At 38.6% G+C, this 17945-nt stretch overlaps 1 protein-coding gene across 3 annotated transcripts; it reads right to left on the bottom strand.

The window, feature by feature from the left end:
• Positions 1-143: 143 nt before the first annotated feature.
• On the bottom strand, positions 144-17875 carry c17h12orf56 (chromosome 17 C12orf56 homolog). Of its 3 annotated transcripts, XM_047389342.1 has the most exons (14): positions 14038-17872; positions 11393-11588; positions 10071-10086; positions 9011-9194; positions 6808-6963; positions 6665-6729; positions 6216-6360; positions 5988-6082; positions 4862-4951; positions 3974-4061; positions 3810-3884; positions 2713-2790; positions 2456-2637; positions 144-1881 (listed from the first exon to the last, which is right to left on the bottom strand). In XM_047389342.1, the coding sequence occupies exons 1-14, from the start codon at positions 14284-14286 to the stop codon at positions 1770-1772; spliced, it is 1731 nt and encodes a 576-aa protein (XP_047245298.1). In that variant the 5' UTR covers positions 14287-17872; the 3' UTR covers positions 144-1769. The 3 variants fall into 3 exon arrangements, with proteins under 3 accessions (XP_047245298.1, XP_047245299.1, XP_047245297.1); XM_047389343.1 differs by lacking the exon at positions 2713-2790 and having other exon boundaries at positions 14038-17875; XM_047389341.1 differs by having other exon boundaries at positions 2456-2790; positions 14038-17873.
• Positions 17876-17945: the final 70 nt, after the last annotated feature.

Below are 17945 nucleotides of genomic sequence, written 5' to 3'. Positions count from 1 at the left end.
TCTCAGTCCGTTTTCAAAGCAAAAATACCAAACTACTGTCAATAAACGGCAGTGAATTCTGCTGTGGTTTATATATGAAAGCCGATGGATCCATGGACGGCAACTTTAGACGGTGAGATAGAAAATAAAGACTTTTTTACATCCTATTTATTCTCTTAAACTACTCAAACGCCATACATTTCCAGACTTCTGTTTTATTATTTTATTTCAGTACATTAATAGAAGTCAAATCATGATGTCAGTTTGCTCACAATAAACTAAACTTTGAACTTGAATGAAGAGACAGAAAGTCCATCAAGAATCCAGAATATATTAAAATATCCTTAAAAAGTTAATTTATTTTAGCAGTTCACTTGAAAAAGGTTCATCACACACAGCAGGGTGTATTTTAAGTGTTTATATCTGTGATTATAGCTTACATCCAATATCATTAGAATATTGTTTAATAAAGATATTTCCTTCCACTAAACTTTCCACTAAAATGCTTGGGTGCAGCCTCCTTATTTACCTTTGACCTTTTATGGAGTCCCTGGCTGGACATCTTGTGATAATGTAGAAATTAAAATAATATTTTTGTATTTAAATGATAATAAATAAAAAATTTTCATAAGCAATTGAATTTTATATAAACTCTTAAAATATGTATACTGGTGTATGATGAACATATTGGAGTTTTTCTTTACTGAATTACTGCAAATTATTCTTTTTTTAAATAATTTACTTTATTGAGATTCAGCAGGAATTATTTTAATGTAACATTTTCTGAATTTTTTATTATTTTTTTTCTTGACAAATTTCCTGCTTTAAAGCTTTTACCAAAATAGTTTAAAACAAATATTTCTCCGGTGATCACCTTTAAAAGATGAAATCTGAAAAAGAAGCAATGGATGATCAGAAAGACAAGAAAAAACAAGTCTGGTATTTCCTTGTTTCTGCCTAACTATGGGAAAATTAAACAAAATATGGAAAACTGTTAGATTTTTCTTCTACATTTTCTAAAGGAAAATTACCTCATAATGCATAATGACATTGATTTAAATTGAACTGACTTGTGTGTCTATGACCACACCATGGTTTTAACAAGTTCAGCATTTTGTTCATTTTCTTACTGCCTGAATGCAGTCATTTAAACAAAGGCTCGGGTTAAAATGCCAAACACTAAAACCATGCTTCTGAATTTTTATGAATTAAAATGGACTTTAAAGAATCTGTAGTGAGGGACGTCACAAGTTCAGGTGATTTCAAAATGGAGCTGATTTATTTTAGTGTGGATGCCAAAAAACCAGTGAAATGGCCGTAAACCACAGTAACCACCACAAACCACCAGAAACTAGATCCAGCATTTTGTTGTTTGGTGATTGTTGGGATGATAAAACTTTACTACTATTGGAGCAGTAAAAGGTTCAATATGTATGTTAAAAATATGAAACTAATGAAAAACATTGAAATAAATCACATAAATTTTTATTCTAGCTTTTTTTCTTTTAGTTTGGAGACAAAAGAGGCTCTGGCTACAAATATTAAAGAATAAATGAGCTTATTCCAGTTTAATGTAAAACTGATCATTTATTGTATTTACACAGTGAAGATGTACCAATTAGGTTGAGAGTAACAACACACTCCACTTAATTCCTGTTTATGGTGTGATAACAGAGTATATGGAGGCCATAAAGATGCTAAAGGCACATTCTTTGTCAGTATTTCTGCAGGGTGAACATCCAGATTGAGAACGGAGGAGCACTGCGTAAACAGGAAAGGTTTGTGTCCAATCATCTGGGCTGGATGAGTGTCAGGATACATTGGACGAGTCTTACAGTTGGTCTGCAGATGGGATAATGAGGCTGCAGCCTCTCCTCAACGCTGGATGGAGTCACAAAATACCTGCAGGGCAGAACCGGGTTATTCAGACCCGGTTCAGAGTTATGATTCATGATAAGGAGTATTAGGACCCTTCCTTAGTTAGTAACTCATGACAACTACAGAGCCATCTCAATAAATTATCAAAACATTTATTTTGAAGTTCAAAAAGTGGAAATCGAAAGTTGTGTAGATTCATTACAGTGATATATTTTATGTTAGATTTCTGTGGTGACCCAAAATGTATTTGGTCACCACAGGAAAATTAGTATATTATATAATAAGAACTCCACTTTTTCCTACCACTCAACTTTCCAATATGTGTTTGGACGCAGTAGTCTGCAAGCAGCAGCTTCTTTTGTTCCTACCAATTAGTTACTGTCTGCTGGACAGCTGTCCAGTCCGCAATCTCCTCTATGTTGTGTAGATTATAACATTTCTGTATTAAAAGTCATTTTTATTATTATGTGACCAAAATGTTACAGAACTATGTCAGAATTAGAATTGGGTGATCTTTTCGAGATGCTTCTGCAGTAGTACTATGTTTTGCCACTAGGGGGCAGTGCAGGCTGGATCACAAGTCACAGCAGTTTCCAACCTGAATTCTTCTCTGAAGTGCAACCTTAGATGCTGATCCAGGTGATTGTTGTACTGCAGACAGGCCAGCAGGAGGCGACAGCGCTGGAACAGCAGAACGGACTCCACTGGACTCAGGATGGATCCGTGCTGGTCCGACAGAACCTGCACAAGCTGTTGGGCCTGGTGATGGATGAAAGACAGCTGCAGAGGACAGACTGAGGTTAGATGGAGGAGTTGAAGAGCAGAGCACCTTGACTCCTCTGAGGAGACGTTTACCAGATGGGGATGAGGCTGAAGGACTGTGAGGATCCAGGACACAGACACAAAATTGTCTCCAGGGAAACACCTGCTGGTCTGAAACAGAATCACTTTTCTGAAAATTACATGTTTGCTGTTACTGTTAAATCAGTAGTGAAATGATTCACATGAAAAAGTCAATTTCTTCTCAGCAGCCAGGGTTGTGTCTGGTCTTTTCAAAGCAGTGGATGTTCTAAAGGTATTTTCAGTGCACTGACCATTAAAAGATTTCCTAAAGCTCTTACCGTGACAGTAAAAAAAAGTAAACCCACTATCAAATATAAAAATGATCTGGTAAAGTTGTTTGTGGAAAAACTAAGTCCACTCTCTGTTCCAAAAGTTTACAGAACGTCCTTTAGCAGCAACAGCTGTCAGTATTTATTTCCAGACCGCTGTGGAGGAAATCACACCCGCTCTTTTTTCACTGTTGCTTCAGTTCATTCAGGTTTGCAGACATTAGTTTCTGCAAAGCTCACTGAGGTTCTCAGAGAGTCTTGACTTTGACTAGGCCATTTCAGCACCTTGATTCTTTTGTCTTGTAGATACGCTGCTGTGTTTGGGATCATTGTCTTGTTGATGGCCCAGTTTGGGCCAAGCTTTGGTAAACAGAGCAGATGACAGAAAGGTCCCCAGGCCCTTTGAATTCAATACAAGCTCATATCACCAGCCCTCCACCACCATGCTTGACAGTTAGTATTATTTTTTTCTACTGCGTTTGGTGCATTATGGCAGCTCAGCTCTGGTCCAATTTGTCCAGAGGACATTTTTACAGAGATCTTCATTTGGATTTACAAATACAAATTATGCTGCCATATTTTTTAAATCATGAGCTTTATCTTTTACCCTTCTAACTGAAGGCAGTAAAGTTTGAGACGCAGCTCTTGGGTCTTTTGTAATTTTTCTAAGGATTACGTGCTCTGACCTTTGGGTGAATTTGTCTGGGATGTGCGTCGCTTGGAGCAACTCTCTGAAAGGTCATTGCTAAAGCCTTTCCATCTTGGTAACCCAGAATCGAAAGGTGTATTTTACATTTGTGGGTTTTTTTCTTGAGCTGAACCTGTTCTGCCAGAACTCACCTCGAAGCCCAACAGCAGCAGCTCAAACAGCAGAGAGCAGGCAGCATCCAGATACTCTGAGAGTAAAGCTTGAAGCTGTCAGAGACAAAGGTTGGGGTCTGTAAAAGAATATTTTATAACATATTTGAACACATCTCTTGTTTTAAGAGTAGTGATTAGTTTACCTCGGAGTCTGATGCTGATCCTCGGCTGCGCTTCTCACCATCAGGATCACATATTAAGGCAAGCAGTAGTCTGGAGATAAGGGCCCCTCTACATAGAGAAAAAAACTGTATATATGCATTTTCTGCATTCAGCATTGCTGAAAGCTGACAACTGCAGAACTGCAAGAGCCAAACTGTTAAACTGAGCAAGCTGAAGTCAACTTGAAAACAGTTGTTGACGAGTAAAATATTGACAGAAACTTACAGAAATCAAGGTTGAACTGTCATCTCATCTGCTAAAGAAGAATAACCTAAAAATAGTTGCTGAAATATAATGAATTAGCAGATACTTGGTCTGAATGATCTGCTTAAATTGCACAGTATTACACTAAAAGTGCAGAAGAAGCTGAATTCAATGCATAAAAAGTTGTCGAAATATAAAAAAAGCAGACTCGTCGGCTCATCTCATGAAGTAGTAAAAGTGTCAGCTGAAAACAGGAAAAGAAGATCGTCTGATCTGCTAAAGTAAATGATGTTGGCGCAGAATGCAGTTCAAAAAGCCAAAATTTCAGCTGATCTTAGGAATACAGACAGTGATTTCCAGGAAGAATTACATCATGAGCATTAGCTAAATAAGCTTCTTAGTTTAGGCCTGAATTGATAAAAGAACGGATCTGAAACAATTGTAAAATTAGGCTGTTTTTAATTTATGATAAATATAATTAGAATTATTGAAAAAGAGATAAGCTCACTCATCCACATAATTTGTGAAGAATAAAATAAATACTAACAATAAATAAATAAAAATATCCACCTCCTGGCAACTGTTCAATAACCCAGCATTAGAATTAGAAAGACACGAGTGAAGGCAGTGTTTTCTGACTTAATGAGAAGGTTTTTGGTGTTCACTTTTTGACGAACAGCAGGCTGCTTCTGGCTGATTCCACCTCCGTCTCTCTGAACATGATGGCGAGTGTCTGGACGATCAGGGTGCTCAGCCTGAACAAGATCAGCACCATTAGCAGAAATATATCCTGAAACAAACACTGGAAGGTGATCTGAAAACTGGATATAAACAACTCCACTTATCTAGACTAGTTGAAAACCTTAACTTAATGATTTTTTAACTAAGCTTAATTAGGCTCTTGTCTCCAGAGGATAAAAACATTTAGGTTTTTCCACATCTCACTTCAACCACACACCTCACCGCTGTTTCACTGTCCTGTTTTCCAAATCCATTTTTCTTCCTCCTGATTTAAATACATGTATTGTTTGGATCAAATTTAAATCAGACAGACTTGAATGATTGAAATATCCCTCTCTGTGTTTAATGAATCTATCAAATACTGAAATAAACAGTTTGCTAATATTCTAACCTACTGAAATGCATGTGTACATTATGCATTTTTCGGTTCTCTCTCTCCATAAAAAGCCACAGATATTCTGACTGTTCAGTGTTGCATCCAAGAGTATCAGTAGAAAAGTTTAGTAGAAGAAAAAAGTGTTTAAAAACAGGTGCGTATGCAGCCTTGAAAGGATTCCAACACAAAGCACGTTGAATAGCGTGGCGGAGATTTGGGGAAGATACAGCAAGAATACACAGTGGTTTGGACAGTACGATGCTCTCTGTGCTCAGATACTTGATAAATCATGCTGGTATTTTTAAGTTAAGTTTCTAATCTTCCGCTTCTAATTGGAACAGACTTTAGAGTAATATGTCTGCTTTCAATTTTCTCAGGGCATTGACATTGTTGAAACTCTGTGCTTTTAATCTTAGAAGCCAACCTTGCCTATGTTTAAACTTTGCCTACCTTAAAAAGTATACAGGTTTGATTTAGGCTTAACCCTAATCTTAGTTAAATGATTTCTGACCCAAATCACATCTTTATCATGACCTAATACTGTATTTGCAGTGATAGGTTTGTTTTAAGGTAACATTTCAATCACATTAACAACCTCATCCTAACATAAATCTAAACTATGTGCGCTGCTGGAGGTGGGAACTTTATGTTTTTTCACAACATGAATCTCTTACAGAAGCTGATCTGTGGTGTAAACTCCACTGAGGCTCTGACAGCTGTGAAGACATTCCTCTAGTGTCTGAACCAGGAAGATGAAGACTTTACTGGACTGGAAACAAACACAACATTTAAGTGAAAGGGCATGGAATAAAATCTTGATTTCTGTCTACATTTCCAGCTATCTGCCCTGAATCTGTATGTTCTCTCTCCATGTTAAAGCAACTTTTAACGTAACATCTCACCCTCCAGAATAGTTTCCGGAGTGTGATGTTGCGGTGAGCAGCAGTTCTCAGCTCCTGCAGCAGCAGGTACATGTTCTCCTCGGTGATCCCGTCCTGGAGGAGCTCCGAGCTCAGCTGAGCAAACAGGTGAGCCGTCCGCTCCCAGCTGCACAAACCGACACCAAACTCAGTCACACAAACTCAGTGAAGCTATGCATCTGATCTCCATTAAACAGCTGGTGGTCAGAGGGATGTTCTGCAAAGATGAGCCTAAATCTAGAGGTCTTCATGGGTTTTCCATGTTAGCTGCTGAATGTGACCTTTGTTGGTCTCCCCTTTCCTCTTATGAACAATTATTAACAGCATGTTTCCAAACACGTGATGGGATATTAAAGCTTGTGTAAGCTGGTGCAGAGAATCCCTAAAGTTTTAATTTAATTCTAAGAAAAAATATATAAAACATCTGAGACCTGATTGAGTCAGATGAAGCTGTGCATCTCCTCCTGTAGAGTGGATCTAGAAGTAGCGTGGACTTCTGAATACAGACACAAACATCCTGATTAGAGACGAGCATCTAACACAGAACCTCATTGATTTCTGTCCCTTCACCCACAATGATGAAGCTGTTCCACGAGCTCTGCAGGTGGAGGTAAAGGGTGGATGTCTGAGAAACAGCATAAAGATGCAGCTCAGCTTCCCTCTCCTCACCGATGTTCAATCGGTCTCGCCTTAGCAGACGGGTCAGGATAGAGCCAATCCTTCTGGTCACCTGTAACAACACGATGGACACAATGAGCAGGACTATTAAAAGGTTTGAACTAAAAATTCGTTCGTTCGTCGTCTTCCGCTTTATCCGGGACCGGGTAGCGGGGGCAGCAGACTCAGCAGAGACGCCCAGACGTCCCTCTCTCCAGACACCTCCTCCAGTTCCCCCAGGGGGAGCCCAAGGCGTTCCCAGGCCAGCCGAGAGACATATTCCCTCCACCGTGTCCTGGGCCGTCCCCTGGGCCTCCTCCTGGTGGGACGTGCCTGGAACACCTCCCAAGGAAGGCGTCCAGGAGGCATCCGTTATAGATGCCCGAGCCACCTCAACTGGCTCCTCTCGATGTGGAGGAGCAGCGGCTCTACTCCGAGCCCCTCCCGGATGGCCGAGCTCCTCACCCTATCTCTAAGGGAGTGCCCGGCCACCCTACGGAGGAAGCTCATTTCAGCCGCTTGTATCCGGGATCTCGTTCTTTCGGTCATGACCCAAAGTTCATGGCCATAGGTGAGGGTAGGAACGTAGACCGACCGGTAAATCGAGAGCTTTGCTTTTCGGCTCAGCTCTCTTCACCACAACAGACCGGCAAAGCGCCCCCATTACTGTGGCAGCCGCACCGATCCGTCTGTTGATCTCCCGCTCCATTCTTCCCTCACTCGTGAACAAGACCCCGAGATACTTAAACTCCTCCACTTGAGGCAGGAACTCCCCTCCAACCTGAAGAGGACAAGCCACCCTTTTCCGGTCGAGTACCATGGCCTCGGACTTGGAGGAGCTGATCCTCATCCCAGCCGCTTCACACTCGGCTGCGAACCGCCACAGCGCATGCTGTAGGTCTTGGCTAGAGGGGGCCAGCAGGACCACGTCATCTGCAAAAGAAGAGACGAAATCCACTGGTCCCCAAACCAGACCCCCTCCGGCCCTTGGCTGCGTCTAGAAATCCTGTCCATAAAAGTTATGAACAGGACCGGTGACAAAGGGCAGCCCTGCCGGAGTCCAACATGCACCGGGAACAGGTCCAACTTAGTGCCGGCAATGCGAACCAAACTCCTGCTCCGCTCGTACAGGGACCGGATGGCCCCTAATAAAGGGCCCCCGATTCCATACTCCTGGTGATGTGGCCATAGTTTTAAATCAGCACCCTGGTGAAAGATCCTGTGATGACCTCATGAACTCTGACCAGGAAAAATGGGCCCCCACCATCACAGATCCTCCGCCGTACATAACAGTCACCATAAGGTGCTTTCTTGTATATTTATATTTTCCAGAACCATCTGGAGTGTTTGTTGCTGACAAATGTGTTCTTTAGTCTCTGACCAAAGCTACCAGTTCCAGTTAAAGTCCCAGAAAAGTTTACATTTGTAATGGTAGGACAGAAAAGGCTTTTTCCTTCTTGGCTGCAGTTCTCTAATTGAGAGCTTGGAGATCCATTACCATCATCTTGATCTTCCTGACCATACATAGTGAGAAGATGAACACCAGCCAGCTTTGTTTGTTGCAGTTTCACAGGATGGAAGGAAGGAAGGAAAGGAATGAAGGACAAGGATGAGAGACAGGACAGACACAGCTGAGGAAGACAGGATGTGTGAAAGAAAGAAAGCACAGAGGGAAGGGCACCATTTTTATACAATGGAACAAGGAATAAAGACGGACATTTTTTTTATATCACAGAGCTGGAAAATACTGAAATCAATCCCAGACTCACCCTGTATTTCCTTGCACTCATTTCCTGATTTATGAAGCTTAACACACCTGCTTTAAACAATATGAATGTCATGTTCTTTCTTTCCCATTCCAAGAGTTTCTACAAACAAATCTGGCCTTTATATTATTTTATATTTATTTCTTAACACTGAATAAATGTGCTCAAATTAAAGGCTGGATATTTCATAAATGTTCAGCATGGCATTACACTGCTGCAGTAAAAGATTCATTTGTTTTTACGCAGCTTTACCCCTGATAAATTGTGTAAAACTAAGAAAAGTATTTTTATTCTTTATTAGTGTTTTAATTTAGAGCTGCATCAGACTGATTTAATGTTGGAAGCTGTCCATACCTGACCGCTCTCTCCTGTTTTCAGGCTTTCATCTGACGCTGATGAAGAAGAAGAAGGGGAGTAAGAAGAGGGAGCCTGGGAGGGAGGATGAGGGATCCTCAGGAGGCCCAGAGTCTCCGGGTCAGGGCAGGAAGCAGAGCGGATGGTCTTCAACAGTGGGTGGAGCTCCTCCTTCTTCCACCGACTGGGTAAACACAAGAGAAGGTTGAACAGCGGTTAATCTGTATGACTGAGATAAAATCAGATAATTGCATCTAAAATCAGCTGCTGAGCATGTTGATCAGTTTGTCTCTGTAGATGTCTCCTGTTTTTAAACTTTTATCATAAAATGATGCTGCTTGTTCTCATTTAGTTATACACCTGACAGAAAGCTGCTGTTCCAGCAGGATTTAGGTTTCTTAACTGATGTATTTAATGACGTCCCAGCGGTGCAGCAGATAGGCACATTTACACTTTGTGCTGTTTACATCCCGCACATCAGTTTCCCTTGTGGCAACCATTCAGAGGCCTGTGACAGTAAATCTGTTCCTGCTTCCTTTCTTCGTCTCATTACCGACACGCCGTTTCCTGACTGATGCTCCGAGGAATCAACGGAGCGATATGATCCCAAGCGGCTGCAGCAAAGACAACAGATCTGCAACAGGAGGACGAGCCCTCCATCTGGAAGATTTTTTAAAGGTTTCATTCTGTGCATTTCTATCAATCTCAAAAGCTAATTTCATTAAAAGGAACGTGGATTTACTGTAGAAACCCTAACGTCTGCAATGCATGGTTGCTTTTTTACATAAATTAACATAATTTAATGTAGCTTTCATCTCCACTAGACTAAACTGGTTAAAAAGTAAAGACAAGGTTCAGCTTCAGTTTCCTTCATGACCCTCTGGAGGCTGGATACTGAGAAGTGGAAGATGTTCATCTGTTTTCTTTTGCTGTGAGGACTTTTACTGAGGTGGAAAAACTACAAGTACCTCTAAGATCTTTGAAATATGGCTTGCTGTGATGTTAGATTGATGTTGTTTTCTGAGAAGTTGTTATCAGGTGTGTGTGTGTGTGTGCTCACCTGTCTGCAGGATATCCTGTGGGGGAACCAGAGACACAGGAAGGTTAGGATTACAGGTAGAGATTTCAGAACAAAGGAAAACAAGGTTACACAAGCCTCTTGGTTTTCTTCAGCAGGGATCAGATTTTCCACCAGGATCAAATTTAGACGTTGATGAATCTGTGTTCTCCACATGTTTAACTATCAGTTTAGCTTTCTTACAACACAAAATAAACCCCTGGTTTAGTATAAACTAGGTGTCATATGGGGAGGAGGACAAAAAATACAAATTAAGACCAGAAGTATGAATTTGTGAATATTTTCTTATCCACACAGGGTCAAAATTATACATAAAGGATTGGATGTATAGATACACCTCCATTTATATTGTTCATCAAATGTCAATCAACAAATTGCACCCTGGGAACATGCTCTTTGTAGCCCTTCGAGAAGCTTGACGTTAGCCTTCTTTATTAACTATCAGACCAGCTTGCATGGGGGTCATTGTCCTGTAGGACCATCCAACTGTGTCCGAGCTTCAACTGTATAACTGCAAATTTAAAGTGACGGTCACGAATTTGGAGGTAGTCTTCCTGCTTCATTATTTTATCTATGGGCCTCCACAGCATGATGCTTCCACCACCAGGATTAACAGTTTGACATTGAGTGCCTTCAAACTTAAATAAAAAAATGTGAAAGATAAATACTTAGAAGAGAAAAAAGTTCAACTATTTTACTTGATTCTGTTAAACTAAACCAACATCCAACCAGTCAGTTAAGGTTCCAGTAATAACAGCGACGTAACATGTGGTCAATTGATTTATTATGTCCATTATTATAATGTTCTAGCTTTTAACAGTATTATGCTTGATATTTCAGTCTTTATTTCTGTTCTGCTTTTAGAGTCTTTTAATACAGACATATAATCCAAAGCAGAAGTCGGATAGATGGACGGATGGATGGATGGATGGATGGATGGATGGATGGATTGATGGCATCCTGTGAGACAGACGTTTGGTAAAAGGGAATCTTTCAGATTTTAGTCATCAATAAAATCAAATACATTCAAAATCTGAATACTGATAACTTTCAGTATTTGCTTTTTGTGGCCAGTAGGGGGCAGTTAAAGCAAAGTTGCAGATGAACTTGTTCAAACTTTGAACACAAAAGATGAAATACTGTGTTAACTGGTTTAATGAATGCCTCTATTTATTTGCGTTTATTTTCCTCTGAAAGCAAAAACAAAACTCACTTTTAAAATATAATGAGTATCTGAAATGACTTAGAAAACTGAGCGGTAACAAATAACTTGAAATTTAAGACATGAAAACAAACATTTCTACCTTTTAAGTTTTGTGTTTTGATTGGACAGTGGCTGGCTCTGCGTGAGGGCGGGGTCACAGGAGGAAATCCCGCCTTCTTTTTCCTCTGTAACCAATCACGTTCCTTCTCTGCAGGCTTTTCAGGGATGTAGGTGAAACGTATATGCTGACAGCGCTCTCTGTCCTTCGTACTGAGGAAATCTGGGAGGTCTTTCACCTGCACAAATAAAACAGGAAGTTTAACAAGCATTAATATTTTACAGATTTTCAGGAACATTTCAAGAAGATTTTTTGCAAAAATAGGACGAAAATCACATATTTTTGGATTAATCCATAACTTTCCCCTGGAGTAACACTGGAGTAATTGTATAATTTTTAGGTTAACTGTGTAGAAACATTGTTCAAACTTGATCAGAAATATCATGACACTGCAGATATTCATTTAAGTTATACTAAAAACCCCTTTGTAACAATTTTCTACCACTCAGAGGCATATTGATGGAAAGTGGAACCATGATGGAAAGGATGTGGGACAGTGACATGCATTGTGCACGTCTTTATTTATTCAGTGAGTTTTAACAGGGAGATGGTTTAGGTGATCTTCTGCAGCCGGAGGTCGACTCCAACAACTTTAACAGACAGGATTACTGATAAACGTCTGACAGAACTACAACCTCTGGGAATCACAGACTGAGCTGCCAACGTTACTGACTGTTCAAGCCAAGTTGTGTTGACGCTAAAACCTATTTTTAGTCTCTGTGTTTAAAAATAATCAACCATCGGCCGTTTTCTAATCAGTTAATCAGCTTTTTTTCAGGCTCCACTGTCTGCCTCCCTGCAGGAGTCAGCCTGAAAATACCTTTCTTTTATACCTGTTTAATTATACTAAAATGTTTGGGCAGTGGATTTAATTTGTTAAATAATTGTGAATTTTATCCTCTAAACAAACTAGAACCAGGTAGAACGTGTTAATAAGTAGGTTTCAAAATAAACAGGAATAAACCAGGAATTTTAAATATTGGAGATAGAGCTTGTTAAATGAAACCAGCAACATCTCAGCCTGGTTCATTCCAGACTTGTACAATCAGGAAATCATACAGAACCTGTCTGACAACATGAAGTAGGCTAAAAAGATCTCAAAAGGCAACTCATCACGCTCTGATCCAGGGAAATTCAAGAACAGATGAGAAACAGAGTCATTGACATCTGTCTGCCTGGAAATTCCAGAAAATCCTTACAAGGATGTTTCTAAGGCTTTGGCTTTCTCCAGGGAACCACAGTGAAGAAAGCGAGGAACAGTGGAGAACCTTCACAGGAGTGATTCATCCAGCAGATCATAAGAGCCTAGAACATCTAAGGCTCTGGTGAGGTCAGAGTTCATGATTCAACAGTAAGAAAGAGAGACTGGGCAAAGGCCAGAACCAATGTTCACCCAAAATAACACAGAAGCCCATTTCATAGCCACTAAGGCAGTATGTACAGATGATCTGGATTATTTACCAGTCAACTGTCACAGATAAAACCATGCTGTTTATTCTCTCCAGACATGAAAGTTTGTAAATAATCCAGTTAAAATGCAACAGAAATGGAGGTTTGTTCATTTCTGTTGTAGGATCTAATAAAATGATTGATCTGTTTTTAAAAACACTAATTAATATTGGAGTTGAAACAAGAAGATAGTGACTTGGGATTGCTCAGTGATTCTGCTGTCAGTTTAATAAATATTAAAGAGATGTGACTGAATGCTGAGGAAAGGACAAGTAGCTGTGATGACTTTTAATATATTTTAGTTTTAATATTTTAAATGTTAGAACACTGGTCAAGGAAGGAAAGAATAAAAGCAAATCACCCACAAATTCAAATAGGTGCTAAGGTTTATTCCATTAAATTGAGTAAGTTATCCTATTAATAATAATCATAAAACAGACCTTTTATATTTGACAAAATTCAACCAGGAAATATACATTATTTAATTAAAAAATTAGACAGATTTCTGGAAACCAACATGGTGAAAAGTAGAGCAAAACAATAAAGGTGGAGTATCACTGGGCTCTGTACTTGGACCTATTCTCTTTACAAACACACACATTAAGTTAGTTAATTATATATGTCTGCAAGACATACTTGTGGTCTATTTATTTAGTTATATGTATTATTCTTAAGTAGAGAAAAAAATGCCAATCAATTAGGTCAGGCTAAAAGTATAAATAGAAAAAGTCACATTGGATCTCTGTCAGATATATTTACAGTTTAAATATGGTAGCAGAAAAACAGGGTGGATGAACCAACATGTGGAAAGAAAAAGAAATGGATGGATGGATAGAAGAAAGGAATCAAATTTGGAAATCCAGACATTTGCCATCCTCAATTGGTCATTTCCATGCTTACCCAGACCTGGGGAAACAAATCTAAATATATTCAAATATTTTCCAGACTGCATATGAACCCTGGATTTGCAGTTTAAAAAATGCTGTGTAAATAAATCTTGAGCGATTAAAAGGCCTTTTTTTTTTGGCATTGAATTGTTATTTTATCAGATCATTGAGATATCCGCTGGACACCTGCTTCCTCTTATCTGACCTGCTGGTGATGCACGTCGCTTATAGCTGAATTTCAACAACAAAAACTACATTTTTTTTTCTTCTGTTTCTAAGTTTTAAACTCACCAGCTGGATGTCGCGCACGCGCGCAAAGCTCACGGCCGTGTTGAGCGCGCGCGGCGGGTACTCCGTCAGGTACACGCGCTCGTCACTCAGCACCGCATACATATAGACCTTGTTGATGACGTCAGACACCACCACGCACGGTTCGTAGGTTCGGATCCGTTCGTATAGAACCCGCTCCGTGTTTCGCTTCAGAAAGGAGTCCAGTCTGGCGTTCCGGAGGGGGAGGAATTCGGAGCCGCTCCTAGCCATGACCCAGAGTCGTCTCTAAGCTTTGAAGGGTTAATCTCTGAAGAGATGAATCGGTTCTGTTTCGTTTAATGATGCTGGAAGCAGCGGGTTTAGTCAGGTTAACAATTGAACAGGTAAAGCTTCCTAAACGCTCCAACAGCGCGCACCGCTCTCTGATTGGTCCGCGCTTTTATCTGGGGCACTGCTGATTGGCTTAAGGATGAAACGCTATGTAATAGGCTAGATTATTATTATTTTAACAGTTTAGGAAATAATCTGTACTAGGCAACTAGTATATTTTAACCAATTTTAATGCACAGATATAAAGATTGCCTTGAGTGCCACAATGTGACAAATTATTTTAGAGATGTTCTAGTTAAAATAAAATGGGAAATATATATATTTTATTAATAAAATGAAACATACTTGTAACTATTTAAATGTGCACATAAAAAAAAATATGTAAGTGCTAAAGAAATGAACTGATATGTTTAGATTATATGTGCAACTATTCACAAAACAAATAAATCATTAACTTGGACTTTAATCTGTCCTTAATTAATTAAAATTCTCATCAGAAATTATTATTATTAAAAGTAAGAAATAAATACGTTAATAAAAACATTTACTGTATTTACAAAAACACACACACAGATTGTAATTTAAATTTATTTGCTAACCTTAACTACCTTGGCTACCACTCCTCTTTTTAATATAATTGGTTTTGAGCTTGACTTGCTGTGGAGGTTAACCAATCAGCTATCAGGGTCTATTTGACAGGTCGCAGTGACAGTTTATATTTTTTCACCGGAACTAAAACCTGCTGAAATAATTATTTTGTGGCTTTAACGTGTAATTGCTTCACATTTGAAAAAATGGCTTTCAAAATAGAATATTTGTTTTTTGATTATTTATACATTTCAGTAAGTATGAATGCATTTATTTAGCTAATACCTATTTTCTTTTAAAAATACCGCATATAAAAATGTTATGATTTATTTATTAATTGTAGTTATTTTAGTACTCGATATAGTTTTATTATACCTTCTTCATTTTTAAATGTTTACAAAGAACCTGATATTCTTCTAGTGCTTCTGCGTTTTTTGGATGTTGTTACACCCCAGTGCCACTAGAGGTCGCCAGAATACAGTTAATATAAAACCATTACTTTGTAAACCACAGTGGGATTCATATATTGAAAAAAAAGGTAAAATGATGTTTTTCAGCTTAATGTTTTCCAGTTTAATCTTCTAATATATTGTGTAGAATATTCTGGGTTAATTTGAACCAGGATAATTGCAAAAAAAATTCTATTATATCTATTTCTGCCTCTTTTTTCCTCTCCACTGCACTGACAGAGGCAGGTGGAGGCTGCAGCTTTTAAATAGGCGCTTTGAGTCAAAAGATGAACAGAGTCACTCAGATCCACACCAAGACAGAGATGAAGGGAGTGTTGTTTTAGAGCTTTCTGAGAGTCTTTTATACAGACCCTGTGAGGAAACAGACGCACCAAAGAAACACTGGTGAAGATTCCAACTCATCTGATTTTTTTACTGCCCCACCATTAAGCTTTTTTGAAACTGCATCAAACTGAAGTCAATAATCTCTGAAGTTTCCTAAAAGTCCATATAAAGATGGATGAAGCAATGCAACAAAAGAAACACTCATGAATTATGCAAACACTCACTGTTTATCTACTAGGTTGAATTTTTATATGATTTTATGTGAATTTATAGCTGCATGGTCTAGGACAGTCACACCTAGAATATTTTATTCTTTTTTTCTGCAAACTTTTATTCGTAAATGTTAAGGAAAAAAATATATTTCATCAAAGTATTTAAGTTTTTATGTCAAAACTCAAGTTGTCTATTGAGTAGAAAGTGTCATATTTTCCCAGCGAAATATTAAAGAATTGTTGCAGAATATTTTAATGTTTCTGGATATTTAGCTCCTTTCACAGCTGCATTTCTCTAGTTCTGATCAGCTGAGGCGCCACATCCTTCTCCATCATTACTGTCACTGTGTGTTTGCGTGCAGCTGCAAACACACAGTGGTGGGCTGAGCACTCACACTGCTGCCTTTGTTCTGCAGAAGAAGACGAAAACAGTCCCATTTCCCCGCACAGACAGGGAGAATATAACCTCATGACACACAAACACTGGTTCCAGTTGGTGTTGACCTTTGCGCCCTCATAACGAGGCTCAAAGTTCAATATCTGTAAATTAAATATTTTGTTTTGGTTCAGTGATTAAAGTCCTAAAACGATTTAGTTCTTCAATTTTTTTAAATCAAAAAACGTTTACCCATGTTTGGAAAATAATAGTCCTTTAAAATATCTGCTGCTGACAGCTTGGTGCCAAATACCACAGCTGACCTTCAGTGTCCATGTTAGAGGAGTCAAGCAGTTTTTATGGCGAAAAAGACCCAACTTGATATTAGTCAAGATGTCATAAGGTACTATATCCACCACAAACTCTAATTCTTTATTAGCTTAAGTTTAGGAACCCTCAACTTTTGTGATTTCATTCGAAAATATAAACGAACTCACATTAAAGTTGGCACTGTTTTGATGAGCCTTTCTCGAATTTTCTGCTGCCACAAATGGCAGAATGATGAATTGCGAGATTTATTTAAACTCACCTTCATATCCCCGCCCATAGACTGCTGGAGATAGGCACTAGCTTCCCCGTGACCCACTCTGGAATAAGCGGTAGAAAATGACTGACTGACTGGCCTTCATATCCCTCTGAGTTTGGCATGATTTTACTAATGTATAACAATATAACTGCTATTAAAGGGCAGCTAATGTCTGCAGACCCCACACATCCTGGACACAAACTGTTTAGAGTTTTACCTTCAGGTGGCGCTACAGAGCGCTGTTAGCAAAAGCCAGCTACCACAGAGACAGTTTCTTCCCTCAGGCTGTTTCTCTGATGAACACTTAACTGCTGGAGTACCCAGATCACTATCATGCATATTTTCACTAATTCAACCAGGTCTTTCTGTTTTGTAAAAACACTGTATATATACATATTTTAATATATATATATATTTTTTATTTCCATTTTCTATATTTATATTTAAAATGTCTTCATTGGTTTGTCTTCAAGTGTTTTCTTATTTTAGTCTAAAATCAGGTCTAAATGTGTCCAACAAGGCTAACAAGACATAGATCTTAAATAAAAGGAACCTCACATTTAGCCCAAGAATGGTGTATTTATTTACACATATTTTTCAACTCAAGAACTCAATTGGTATTTGTTAAATATATATATATATATATATATGTAGTTAGTAAATACAAATATATAATATATCTGTCTGACTGTGTGCTCTGTAGAACATGATCAGCTGCAGTAAAACATATTATTCCTGTTCAGGGTTTAATTGTGTTGAATTTTGTTAAATAAAAGTAATTTCTCAGCTTTAATTAAGGAAATCTTTTAATTCACTTTGACTTTACAATGCGCAGAATTTAACTGTTATTTATTAATATTTTTTTTTTACTTTACTGTTCACCCTAATTTTAGCGTTTATCCTCATCAAAACATGTCTTATTTGTCTTCTTTTGTTTTGGAAAGATAAAAAGTTTAAACAAAGGACAAAGACACGAGAGAGAAAGAAAACAAAGAAAGACAGAAATCTCTCTTTTTCCTTGTATTTCTGTAGGAGTTCGAGCT

Source organism: Girardinichthys multiradiatus, chromosome 17, assembly GCF_021462225.1.
Source record: "Girardinichthys multiradiatus isolate DD_20200921_A chromosome 17, DD_fGirMul_XY1, whole genome shotgun sequence".
Lineage (NCBI taxonomy): Eukaryota > Metazoa > Chordata > Actinopteri > Cyprinodontiformes > Goodeidae > Girardinichthys > Girardinichthys multiradiatus.
The sequence above is the reverse complement of the archived record's forward strand: the minus strand, read 5'-3'. Positions and strand labels throughout refer to the sequence as shown.